Here is a 13,349-nt window from a genome sequence, read left to right on the forward strand (position 1 = left end):
GCATGCATTTAGCTACATTTAGCATCTAGCTACTATTTTGCTTTCAGCTAATGTTTTGTTCTGTTGCTAACCTTTTGCTGGGTTTAGTTCTTAGTTAGCATTTTGCTGCTTTTAGGTAGCCTTTTGCTTAACTTAGTTTTTCTTGTGTTTTTCTATGTCGAGCTAGCATTTTGCTCCAATTAGCTTTTAGCTGTTGGTGTTCTTCTTTTACTTTTGATCACACAGTTTCATCTTCACATTTCAGTGAAGATTATTTCTTTATTTGATCAGTTCAATGTTTGTTATTTGATTAATGAACCAAAATCAGCTTAAAGAGCTCAATGTTTGAGACATCCTGGAAGCTGATGCTTCACTCCTTTGCTCATGTTTTAACCCACTAAACTGTTTGGATCCTGCAGGTGGGAACACGACGCTACATGGCTCCAGAAGTCCTGGAGGGCGCCATCAACTTCCAGCGCGACTCCTTCCTGCGCATCGACATGTACGCCTTTGGCCTTGTCCTGTGGGAGCTTGCGTCACGGTGCACCGCCGCTGACGGTGAGAGCGCCGCCACGAGAGAAAACTCTCTGCTCCGCCTCCTGCTTTCCTGTTTGATGCAGCGTTTTGTTTGTGTTTGCACCAACAGGCCCTGTAGACGAGTACATGCTCCCCTTCGAGGAGGAGGTGGGTCAGCACCCGTCTCTGGAGGACATGCAGGAAGTGGTCGTCCATAAGAAGCTGCGGCCCTGCCTCCGAGACTGCTGGCAGAAACACACGGTGAGCTGTGAAAGTCGCTTTTATCGCTTGATTTTAGCAACAAAAATGAAGCCAAAACAAGCCATGAAACGATTTTAAATATTGTCAAAAAATGTGAAGCCATTACAAGATGGGATTAGCTGAAAAGCTAAAAGCCAAAAGTAGCAAAAGTCTTGCTTAAAGTAAGCAAAGGCAAAATGAGTAGCAACAAAGTACCAAAAGATTAGACAAAAGCAGCCAAAGTAAAGTAGCAAAAAGTTAGCTACAAGTAAGAAAAGACTAGAGAAAAATAGCAAAGCTTGGGTTAAAATTAAAGTAGCAAAAGGCTAACTAAAATGTAAAAATAACAATATGTAAACTAGACTCCAAAAGTAGCATTAAGCCAGCTAGAAGCTAAAAGTAAAACATAAAAGTTGTATAAGAAGATTTTGTAGGGTTAAGCTTATTTAAAAAATAACTAACAAATTCAAGTGGTTTTAGCTTTGTTTTGTTTTTTTAAGAAATATTTGTAGATAAAGTTAACTAGATGAATTGCATTTCCTGCAAAAATGCAATATGAATGCTTATTGCAGAAGAACTTGCTGAAAAACAGCTACAATTAGCTAAAAAAAATATGCTCAAATGTAGCTGAAATGGAAGAAAAAGCCTAAATTAGTGGAAGAAAGCAGAAAGAACACATATTTGCTGAATTACGTTTAAATAAGCCGAAATGAGCACAAAAATTAGGAAATTTGTTTTAAAAAAAAAAGTTGAAATTAGCAACAACAAAAAAAGTAGTTGAAAAGAAGCTGAAAAATCAGACAGAGGCTTAAACTATCAAAAGGAAGCAAAAAGAGCTGAAATGAGCTAAAAAAAAGTGGAATTAGATGAAAAAACTAAAATTAGCAGAAAAACAGCTAAAAGGTAGCTGAATTTGCAGAAAAGCTGAAACTAGCAGAAAAAGCCAAAAGAAGCATAAGAAGGAAGCAATTTACGTTAAAAGAGAAAAAAAAAGTCTCAACAGAGGAGGAAGCCTCAGATTTCCACATTCAAAAACATATAATGCAACTTTCAGACTAATTCCCAGCCAGTTTTCACACCTGATGAGAACAGAGGGGCCTCATCTGTGAATTAGAGGAACAAAGACCTTAAGAAACTCCTACTGTTAAGGTGTTGAGGTGAGAATTGTCAAATCTACATATGTATGTGTCTTATCTCACTCAACCTGAACCCCTCACTCTCTGCTCTTTGAGTTGAGAAAGCTCCTCGGATGAGGAGCCAAACGTCTTCTGTTACAAAGTCCAGTTGTTTTTGTATTGAACGGTTTTCTTTTTTAAGCATAAGAAGTTGAAATTAGCATAAAGTTAGTTAGGCTGAAAGTAGCAGAAATTACCATTGAAAAACTTGAATTTATCTGAAAACAGCTGAAATTAGCTAAGACAAGCTAAAAGGTATCTGAAAAGGTAGAATAAGCTTAAATTAGCAGAAGAAAGCAGAAAACCACATTTTCCCAATTAGGCTGAAAGAAGCAAAAAATGAGCACAAAAAAGTGGAAATAATTTGAAAAAAGTTGAAATTAGCAAAAACTAATAAAAACAGCTGAAAATAATGTAAAATGCATAAAGAAGCTTAAATTACAAGAATGAAGTAGAGAGAGCACATTTGTGCTGAATTAAGTTGAAAAAAGTTGATTTTTTTTTTACTCTTTATTTATACAGGTCATTAATTGAGCCACGAGAACTCATTTTCAAGAGAGACCTGTTTAGGGAGCAGATGGTGGGGGTTAAGGGTTTTGCTCAGGGGCCCAGAGTGGGCGAATGAGGGTGGAGGCAGGTGTGGGTGTTCCACCACACATTTTGATGTTGACGGTACCGGGAGTTGAACCTGCAACTTTCCGATCACAGGCCCATCTTCTAACCTCTGTGCTACCACTCCCCCCAAATGAGAACAAAAAATGTGGAATTAGCTGAAAAGGCTAAAATTAGCATAAAACAGCTAAAGAGTAGCTGAAATAGCTTACAACCTTTTACTGCTCCTTTCACATTTTGTTCTGGTTCACCTTCTTTCAGCTTCCTTGTGCAAATTTGAACTTTTTTTCAGTTACTTTCAGCAGGGGTTTTAGCTGTTTTGTGATGGATTCAACTTATTTATGCAAACTTCAGTATTTTATGCAGATCTAAAGATTTGAAGGATGTAAAATCAGCTCAATTCATTTTCAGAGAAAAAAAAAGTGTCAGAAAAAAGATAAATATTTCAAAAAGCTAAAGTTGCACCAAAAGTCATATCAGGATTGTCCTGAACGTTTTGATTTATGATTTGTTGAAATAGCTTAAAACCTGTGGAACAAGCAAGATTCTGACAATCATAACCGAAGAAAAATGTATCACAATAGTGTGAATGCTTCATAAATGTTCACACTATTATTTTGAAAAGTTCAAAAGTTACTAACACAAACAGTCATTGCACCCGTCACCTGATGAGCAAAACATTTTTTAGATATGAACGGCTAAAATTGTGGCACTAAGTATTCAGAAGTAATTAGATTCCATAAAACGTAAAGAAAAAAATTAAAAACAGGAAAACAACAGTGGGAATGCTGAGTCTTCATTCACACGAGTTGAAAGTGGTTATGTTTGTGTCTTTTTGGTGATATAATTTTGTCTGTAGGGACATCTAGTGTTTAGGAGGAGTACTGCGGTGAGTGTAACGCATCACAGCAGCTTGGCTGGGCCGATGTCATAGCCTGCATGCTCTTTGATGTTCTGGTAGTTGGGATTTGTTTTTGAAGAACAAACGGGACTGATTAGAGCTCTGGTTGTTGCCGTTTTAGGGTCTGGCCATGCTCTGCGAAACCATTGAGGACTGCTGGGACCACGAGGCCGAGGCCCGCCTGTCTGCCGGCTGCGTCGAGGAGCGCATCGGCCAAATGCAGCGCCAGGCCCCCATCATCGGCCCCGAGGAGATCGTCACTGTGGTCACCATGGTGACAAATGTGGACCTCCCGCCCAAAGAGTCCAGCTTATGATCAGCCAACCAACCAACCGACGACCGGGACGAGCTACTGGAAACCAACACGAGAGGATTAGACGGCCGGCCCTGGCTGGTTGGCGTTTTTTTTTTTTTTTTACGTTTTCCTTTTTACGCTCATCTCTTCTTCTTGGTTCCTTTTTAAGTGCGGGCCGCTACTTCAGGAAACAGCCGGCACCCATCTCACCCACATCCGTCGGGATCCGCCTCATTTTTGATACGCGTGCCTGAGGATTTTAACTTCTTCCTTTTTTCTTCTCCTCTCCGAAGAGGACGATTCTGGACACACTCGACAAACTGTTCGGTCATGTATCGTTTTTTTTTTTTTATATAAATACTCGTTGGATTTCATTCGGAGGATCTAGCGGAGCGATTTCATCGTTCGTTTTAGTGTTAACAACGAAACGGAGAGAGTGGGGGAAAAAACAAAAGACGAGAACTTGAGCTCCCGATACATTAGCTGTTTTCTTGTGAGCGTTCCTTTGAAGAATCGACTATCGTTCTGCCAATAAGCAACAGCTTCTGAATGTTTATAGTGTAATGCTGCTGTACATAGTGTATCATGAACTTGGTAATCAGCTTCTTTTAAATTTGGGAGGGGGACAGGGGAGGGGGCTCCATTTTCAAGCATTATGACAATAGAAACCATAAACCTCCTTCAACCAGGTATACCTCAGTTCAAATTAGTCCCTCTTCACCAGACGACCTGCTGTCGGACACGACGCTCACTAAAGGATTTCCTCCCCTTCGCTCGTAGCTTTCCTCCTCTTTGAGTTTTATTGGTAGGTGGATGAATTGTCATTTATTGTTTTTTTTCTTCTTTTCCATTTGCGCTTTCAGCTGCTGACAAGTTTAATGATCAAAACTGGAAACACTGACTGATTTTAATATTTGGTTTCACAGCTGAGATGTCAAACTCTCGATCCGTGCTTTTATTTTGTAAACAAAATAAAAAATCTGATAGCTAGAGAAAAGCAGATGGACAAGTCGCTCAGTATTGTTTCATCTGAGGCATCGGATTTGAAGCCCTTTGTGTATTTAGCTGAGCCAGTTTTGATTTGATTGCACACACATCTTTATTTTATTTTAATTTTTTTTAGTACCATCATGAGTTTCTGCTCTTTTTGATACACCTCAGGAATCTTTGCTACCCACCTCCTCATCCTCACCTGTCTGGAACTGGAGCACTTCCTTTCTTTGTCTCGCATTGGAGCCTGGTCAGGCTCAGACACTAAAACTACATACTTTTCTCCCAGCTTTAGATAATCTTTTTTTGAGTTTAGTCCACGTTGTTTTTGAATGAACTGTCACATCATGGACTTCTGGGGACCGTTTTAACCCCCTGAACACCGAAAGGATAATCAGACTTTTTTTTTTTTCTTCAGCCACACAAAAACATAAAAGATATATTGTTCCTCACGCAAACACTAACCAAGTTGGACAAGCTGAACCCCTTCATCCTGGTGCCATTTTTACCTGTCCATGTGTTACTCTTGTAGATGTCAGGCCAAACGGATGTATCTGTCACTGCTGTGACATTTTTTGAGTCTTTATTTCCTCTGAGGGATGTTGAACACCGGTGCCGGCAGATTTGCATTCTCTCCTCAAGTTTTTATTTTGGGGTAATTAAAGGGGGAGTTCAAGGGGCGCAGTTTAAAACTTAATGTGGAAAAACAAGGAAACTTCTTTCGGCAAAAATCACATTTAATGCGTGGACACGCTTTCCTCGCTTGGCATTCTCGGAAAACTCCGTACTGTAACGCAAGATGAGAAATACAGTGGGGGAATTAGTTGTTTGAAGCGTTGTCGTCACCTAATTATTCGAGGATGGCAGGGGATTCAAAATAACTGCAAGTCTCCCATTAAGCACATGGACCAAACGACTCCGATTTTATCAAATAAACCGAGAGTAACGCACATGTACAAGTACAGGAAGTGATTAGGTTGTCGTTACCTGGAAGTTTTCAGTTGGTTTATTATTGCATAATTAATATTATAACAAAACATGATTACTTTCAATGTAAAAAACAAAACTATAATTGCAACTTTTAAAAGGATTTTATAATTGGCGCATTACAGTACCCCAAATTGATTTCCTAAGGGCTGTTCACACAGAATGCTTTTTTAATAACTTTTTAATTGTTTTAGATTTGCTTCCACACAGAACCAGCGTCTTAAGAGCGCCAAAACAGTTATTATTTAGAAAATGTGTTAGAGTTAAAAAAAATCTTGTAATGTGACCCTTGTTTTTGCATTTTTTTTTTCATTCAACCTTTATTTAGACAGGTAAATCCCATTGAGCCTCGAGGACTCATTTACAAGAGAGACCTGAATAGACGGCCAAAACGCATCCTTTAAAAAACTATGAGGGTAGACCCACTTCTAATCTAATCCTGCAACCTGGTGGCATCCTTTTTCTCTTGGTACATTTACTTTTCACACCCAGCATTTAAGCTTTTAGTGCATGCTCGGCACCTTGTTTCCTGTTTTTTGGTGCATTTTTGTGGCAGCGTTACAGTGCCACATACAGGCCTGGCATTGTTACTACAGCATTTTGGCTTTATCTGCATTTCCGTTTGAATGAAGACATTTCTTGAAACAGTGCCATGTTTACTAGGAATTTAATTTTTTTGCATCTCGTTTGTCTCTGTGTGTCCCTGTGATGGATTTGCATCCTGGCCAGAGTGTACCCTGCCTCTCACACAGTGACTGCTGGATATGGGCACCAGTGACCCCTGTGACCTTAAAATGAAGAAGTGGGTAAAGATAATGGATGGATGGGTGGATGGGCAGATGCTTGTAGACATGGCCTTGGGGGGGTGGATTAAGGTATTCAGACTGGAAAGGCCACTCCATAACCTTTATTTGCTTCTTTAACCACTCCCTTGTTGTCTTGGCGATATGCTTTTGGGTCGCCCATCTTCAGTGCTCTTTATTGTCATTGCCATAATAACAGCAGTTATGGATAGCAACTGCTCTGCCTAAGGGAAGAAAGCTCTGATGCAAATTTATATAGTACATGAATCTCTGTGCAGTGAAGTCATTCTGTACCCTTAGCAGAAAACCAGCATCAAACTATAATACTTCCACCTCTGTGCTTAACTTTGGGAATGGTGTTCTTTGGGTCATACTCGTTTATGACTCATTCTTCAAATCTGGTGTGTTATTTTATTCTCATCTGACCACAGGACTGCAAAGACACAGAAACTTCCCATGGGAGGTTAAGCTAGAGAATTTGGGATATTTCCACGACTTTATGGGAATTGAATGGAACTCCAGGATAATTTGACAAACTGTAATGTCCCAACAAAAATGAAAACGTTTTGTTTTGTTAACAGATGATGAGTTTGACCCCAAATTTTTGAAAATTACTCATTTGTATTTAATGACATCACTGTGTCGATACAAAACTTGGAGAACAGTGGATTTGGAACACCTGTAGTTCCCTTTTTTTTTTTTTTGTTGTTAATTTTTAAAATTTAGTTATAAACACAACTGTGAAGAAAATTAGTTGGAAACTATCTTTCCGTTTGTGTCCAGGTGACAGTTTATCATTTTTAATTGCATAGTGCAGCAATGAAATCTGAGTTTCAGTCAAGATTATGCTAAAATCAAAGTTCATGCTCAATAATCCAGTTAAAAAAAACCAAAGTCAGGTCAGGTCATCTGGACGGTTTCTATTTTTGTTGAGACGTTTCATCCAACATCCAAATGACTTAATCAGTCCGAGGAGCCGCAACATACTCAATCGTACAAGCAGCGCACTCACACAGTGAGTCACTAGTGAATCACTGTGTGAGTGCGCTGCTTGTAGGACTGAGTTTGTTGCGGCTCCTCGGATTGATTAAGTCCTTTGGATGAAGGACGAAGCGTCTCAACAAAAATAAAAACTGCCCAGATGACCTGACTTGACTTAGTTGGATTATGCTAAAATATATTTCCCAAACTACCGTATTTTTTGCTCTATAAGTCGCAGTTTTTTAAGCATAATTTGCACGTCCTTTGATTTATATGCCGAAGCGACGTATTTATGGATTTTTCCCCGTATTTATAAACCAATTTTTGGCTGAGATATGACCGTTTCCATTCATTCTGACTGAAAATACTGAACACTACCATTTTCAACCACTAGATGGCAGCGGAGTAGTAGTAACAGTAAGGCATGCCATTGTATCATGTAATAGGTTAAAGCTAATGACAAATTCAAAAAAGTTCAAGACTATATAGCAACAGGACTTTTATGTATTGTACTTTATTGTTTTTGTCTTGAACTTTTTTGAACTTACCATGTCCTGGATGATTGAGAATCTTCACCAGCTATTAATGACAAAACCGGCTTGCAATTGCCTGCCACCTTTGTTCAGCTCGCTTGGAGCAACCGTCAAACCAGCTTCATTTTGCTGCACCGCCCCGGTGAAATGTAGCTAATTTGACCATTAAAGTGCATTTATTACGTAAAAGTTCAACTGAGACACACCTTTGCTATAATTTTGAGCAAACAAACAATTGTTTTTAAGTGTTAATCTTGTTAAATTCTTGTTGAAGTCATCCCGTGCATGCTCCATTGGCCGCCATTTGGCAGCCAGTCGATTTTTGGCACAGTACCGGCCCACATTTCAAGGTTGTCAGCGGTGACACATAATAGATGCGACGTATACGGCGAAGCAACGTATTTATGGATTTTTCCACTTAGACATATTTGGACTGATGCGACTTATAGGGCAGAGCTACGTGTACGGCGGAAAATACGGTATATTAAAAATCCCTGTTAAGGCCCAACCTAAAGTATTTTAAACTCACAAATTATTTTTAATTTCCTAGTAAAGTTTACAACTTAAAAAATTTTGAGAAGTTTGCGACCTTGCTGATGGTCTTGAAGCCTTTTCCAGCTTTCTGCAGATCTACTATCTTTCTCTGGTGTCCTCTTGATCCTGTCCATGTTGGTGGAGAGGTTGGGGAAAAAAAATATTTTTTGTGGATAGGCGTGCTTTATACACATAACGAATAACTTTTGTGTAATGTTTTTTTTTTTTCCTGAATTTCTAGTTGATGTGTCTCGCCATTAAAATGAAATTATTAATGTTCCTTTCTTTATATGTGGGTAAACTTACAACATCAGCAAGGGATTGAATAATTACTTCCCCCACTGTAATTCACAACAATAACTCATTTGGTTTTGTGCAAATCCTGTTTTGTTTTTTTTATATCCAAACGCTCAGAAAGTAGAACGGACACTTACCAGAGCATGTTTTGAGATCTTATTTTCTGCAGTGCTTTTAGCAACAACACAGCAAACCTGAAGGAAGTTGAAGCCATCATCTTATTTACACACTGTAGCACAAGAACAGCATTTGTTGCTTACTTTTGCTGCTACCGCTGTCGAAATCGCAGCATTCTTTGAACCATCAGGAACGACCAGTGCTGCAGCCCATCAATAAGTACTACCTCACTGGCAGGGATTTCTTTGGGGTAGAAGGTGTGGCAAAATAAACCAAAAATCGGGTGCCGTTCTCTGCAGGAGTTCCTTGAAAAGTTAACGGAAAGTTTTCATGTGTTCGGTTGCGAGTGAAGAGGTTTCCTTGTTTTTACAGCGATACGTTCTCGAACACTACAATAAAAAACAGTATTACCCCCTTCGTCCCTTTTTTATGTTTAAAGTTCGTTTCCTCGAATAAACATCTTGGCCAAATATCAGCCGCTGTAAAAAGTAAATCTGGGAGCGATTAGGTGTTTAAACTGCGCCCAAGAAACCAACCCGAATCGATAAACACCATTCAGGGAATCCGTACTATGCTTTTCTAAGTTCTAGCAAGTTATATGCAACCAGTGCCGCAAACTATACCCTACACTTCTGTAGGACCTGCTGCAGGAGTGGCTTTCAATACACACACACACACACAAACACTTGTAGCATTATAATTTTTCTTTTGTTTGTTTTAATCTGTGACCTTGCATATTGATATGTTGTATTTATTTTTTTGATTTTTTTTTTTTTTTTTTTTGGCCTGAGATTTCGGGGATTAGAGCTCAGGTGCAACTCGGAATTAAGGAAGAAAAAAATTTAAGAGTTGGATCGATTTATGGTTGTTCTTGTTGTGGGGTTGGTGGGGAGGGGTCAGGAGTGGGGTGGAAATCAGGAACTAGTTTCATCGGTTCAAAAACAAAAGATATAAACTCTAACATGCTTCTTTCTATTCAGTCTTCGGACAAAAATGACCGAGAATGAATGTTCTACAGACTCCTGGATTCCATATATACAGTGTGCGTATTACAATGGATCGAGCCCGGCCCTGTGTAAATTTAGAGGGCTTCGGCTGGTGTTGTGTGATTGTGCCCTGTCCTGTAGAAAATGGTAAAAGCAACACATGTGGTTGTCCATTCATGCACCTTTTGATGAACAAAAGAACATGAGCAGTGCTTCACTTTACGTAAACTAAATATGTCATACGCCACGCTACCTACCACCATGAAGCTAATGATAGATAGAAAAACAAAAAAAGAATTAAAAAAACATTCTTAGTTCAGAATATTCTGTGTCCTTAACGTCGGACAAAAAGGGATTTCATAATCCAAAGTCGGCCTGTTTTTATTTGATTCCGGTTAAAGAAAATAAATGACTTTTTTGGATCTAGCTTGTATATATGTGGAGCTGCATATTTCCAGTTTAGCAGTTGGCCAGCAGTGTTGTGAATGTTATCAAAGTCATTTGAGCAGGAGCGACTAAGTGCCTGAACAAAGGCATTAAGAGCAATAAAGAAAAAAATTATACCAGGACATCTGAGTTAATTCGCTGTGGCCTGTCAACATCGTCCACGCAGAAGGGACACCGAGTCAGATATTTTTGTAAGCCCGCCTTTGGTATAGTGAGCTTAATGTTGGATCCAACATTTCCTGGTACATTTTAAAGATCTTTGTACCTTCTTCGAAACATCCCCCCAAAACTTTGCAATATGTTGGACCCAACTGTATGCTTGTTGGTGTAATAGCACAAACAAGTGGTGGAATTCTAATTAAACTCTCAGGAAAAAGTTATTGGATGACATACGTGTACTATTAATCAACTTTTGGAGTCTACGCAATTCAAGATGGCCACCACAGCTAATTAACTTAAGCATACAATTCAGCTAGTTTTACAGATGTTAAGATTGGGTGTGGTAATGGCTGAGAGACATCCCTAACATACTCTTTAGTGCTAGCATTGCATCATTTATTTTAAGGTGTAAGAATGGACGTTCTCCCTGTGTAGCCTTTTACAATTTTCCCACTGAGACTTCCTCCAGCCCAGCACCTCACATTGCTGTGCATATAAACGACCAGTGAAACATTTGTCTTGTTGCCCCCACTATTTTAAGCAGTCTAGGATCTGTACAGACATAAATACCTGTATCGACTCTATATACTCTGAGCTGAATCTTTATAGGTGCGTGTTAAACTTCAGTGTTTCCTCTACATTCATCTTGTGTGTAAAAATGGCCCTTTACTATGTGAAAAAAATTCTGTAAAATTTAGCTTTTATAAGCTAAAATCTTGTTCAAAAAGACCAATTTTTAAAGCACTTAAAATTTAAGAACAGCCTGAGGAATTCCTCAGGGAGCCTGTTTGGTTACCCAGTTGCTTTTGCAACACTCCCTTTTGATAACACATTCATCCTCAATAGGTATTTTAGTCCAGGAACTCAATTTCCTCCTTTTCTTCACGCTTGTTAAGATTTTAGAGGAAACATTGGACTACAGTGTTTAGAAGACAATGCATAAACACTAAGCATTTTTGACCCCACATTTTGCTAGGCTCTTAAGCGACAGCGCTGATCTGAGATCTGCCATAAATTATGCTCACAGGGTTTCTTTTTAAGGCTAAACAAAAGTGATTACATAAGTCCTTTTTGGTCACTGAAACCTTATCTGTTTGTCTTAAAAAGCCTACAAAGCCTAAAATGACTATAAATTTAACATTTCTGACAAATAATGTGAAAATAGACACAAAAGTGAAACTGGAAAGTATATGAAAAGCATCCCACTGGAATGTGTTCACCAGCTGCAGAGGAAAAAAAATAAACTCCTTTTGAAAAGTATTACAGCCAAGCAAAAACCCTGGAAACTGACGACTGGTCCCAGATCAGCACTGTGGCTCTTGGCTCATGTCATAGTTTTTATCAGCTGAAGTGATTCACGTGATGTAAATAAATGTGTTTTTAGATTGTGCGTGTTCATGTGGTCTTTTTTTTTCTTTTTAGGTACCTCACTAAAAACATGATGCTGTTTTTATTTTTCTGACTAGATGATTTTTTTATTGTGGGGAAATCCCCATAATTGGACTCATAGGTATCTTATCAATTCACAGCCAGGTTGGAACAGATTTCTACTGTTGATCAAACATATGGCTTCAAAAAAACACTTAATATGCAACATAAGTTTACATTCACTCATGAGGATGAATTCCATATTGATTTCAGGTTTATATTCACACATTTGAATTACTCTTTTTCCAGAGTGGAATGATTATGTAATGTACAAACAAACAAACAAAAAAAAAAGAATCGGGTAAATGTTTGAATTTGAAGATTTATCTGTTTTACACAGCTTAAAATTATACATATCGGTAACTCAAACTAATTGATAATTTTTCTACTGTTCTAATTCTTGCAGTGACTGATCAACATAGGCACCAATAAGCCCACATTTTTGTTGTAAATTTTAGCTTTTTATAAGCAAAAATCTTGTTCAAAAAGACTGATTTTTACAGCTCTTAAAATTTAATAACAGCCTGAGGAATTCCTCAGGGAGCCTGTTTGGTTACCCAAACAGTTGCTTTTGCAACACTTCCATTTGAGAACGCATTCATCCTCAATAGGCATTTTATTCCAGGATTTGTTTTCTCCTTTTCTTCACACTTGAGATTTTAGAGGAAACATTGAGATCTTAAGAAGACAATGCATAAACACTAAGCATTTTAGAACTCACCTTTTTGCTAGGCTCTTGAAGCACTGATTTGAGATCTGCCATAAATTATACTGTTTTTTTGTTTGTTTGTTTTTTTAAGGCTAAAGATAAGTGAGTCCCTCTTGTAAATGAGTCCTCATGGCTCAGATTAGCCTGTATAAATAAAGGTTGAATGAAAATAAAACCTCCATGACCCAGAAAGGAAGAAGCAGGTAAAGATAATGGGTGGATAGTTCTAATTCTACTAATGCTAATGTTAAAATGGCAAATGTTAATTTTACTGCTGTTGAAGCTTATTATATTGCTACCAAATCTAGTAATTCAAATTCGCTTTCAGCTACTGTGAATTTTATTACTACTAATGCTAATCTAATGTTTTGTTAATTTGGCTTTTAAAGGGTGGTGCAGCAAGTAATTTTAGATTAACAGCCCATAAAACTAAAATCTAGTATTCCTAAAATCCATCAAATTTATGAGATATGTTTTATCCACACAATGAAAAACTTGACAACTTTATATTTTTATACTTTCTAATACTGGTACTTTATTCAGAAGCAAAAAAAAAAACCATTTTAAAACTTTTATTATATATTATTAAAAATTAGACAAAACTGAGTAAGGACAAAAATCAGATTTTATTACGTCTGATTCTTGTTTACTGTCCATCAG

At 38.1% G+C, this 13,349-nt stretch overlaps 1 protein-coding gene across 1 annotated transcript in view; it reads left to right on the plus strand.

Moving 5' to 3' along the window:
* Positions 1-4,138, plus strand: part of LOC119428750 (activin receptor type-2A) — a gene marked incomplete in the record, with an annotated part of 87,349 nt that extends 83,211 nt beyond the window's left edge. Inside the window, 3 exon segments of the mRNA XM_037696427.1 lie at positions 399-537; positions 626-756; positions 3,545-4,138. Of these exon segments, the coding sequence (XP_037552355.1) occupies positions 399-537; positions 626-756; positions 3,545-3,739 (465 nt within the window).
* Positions 4,139-13,349: the final 9,211 nt, after the last annotated feature.

Source organism: Nematolebias whitei, chromosome 23, assembly GCF_014905685.2.
Source record: "Nematolebias whitei isolate Nwh7 chromosome 23, NemWhi1, whole genome shotgun sequence".
NCBI lineage: Eukaryota > Metazoa > Chordata > Actinopteri > Cyprinodontiformes > Rivulidae > Nematolebias > Nematolebias whitei.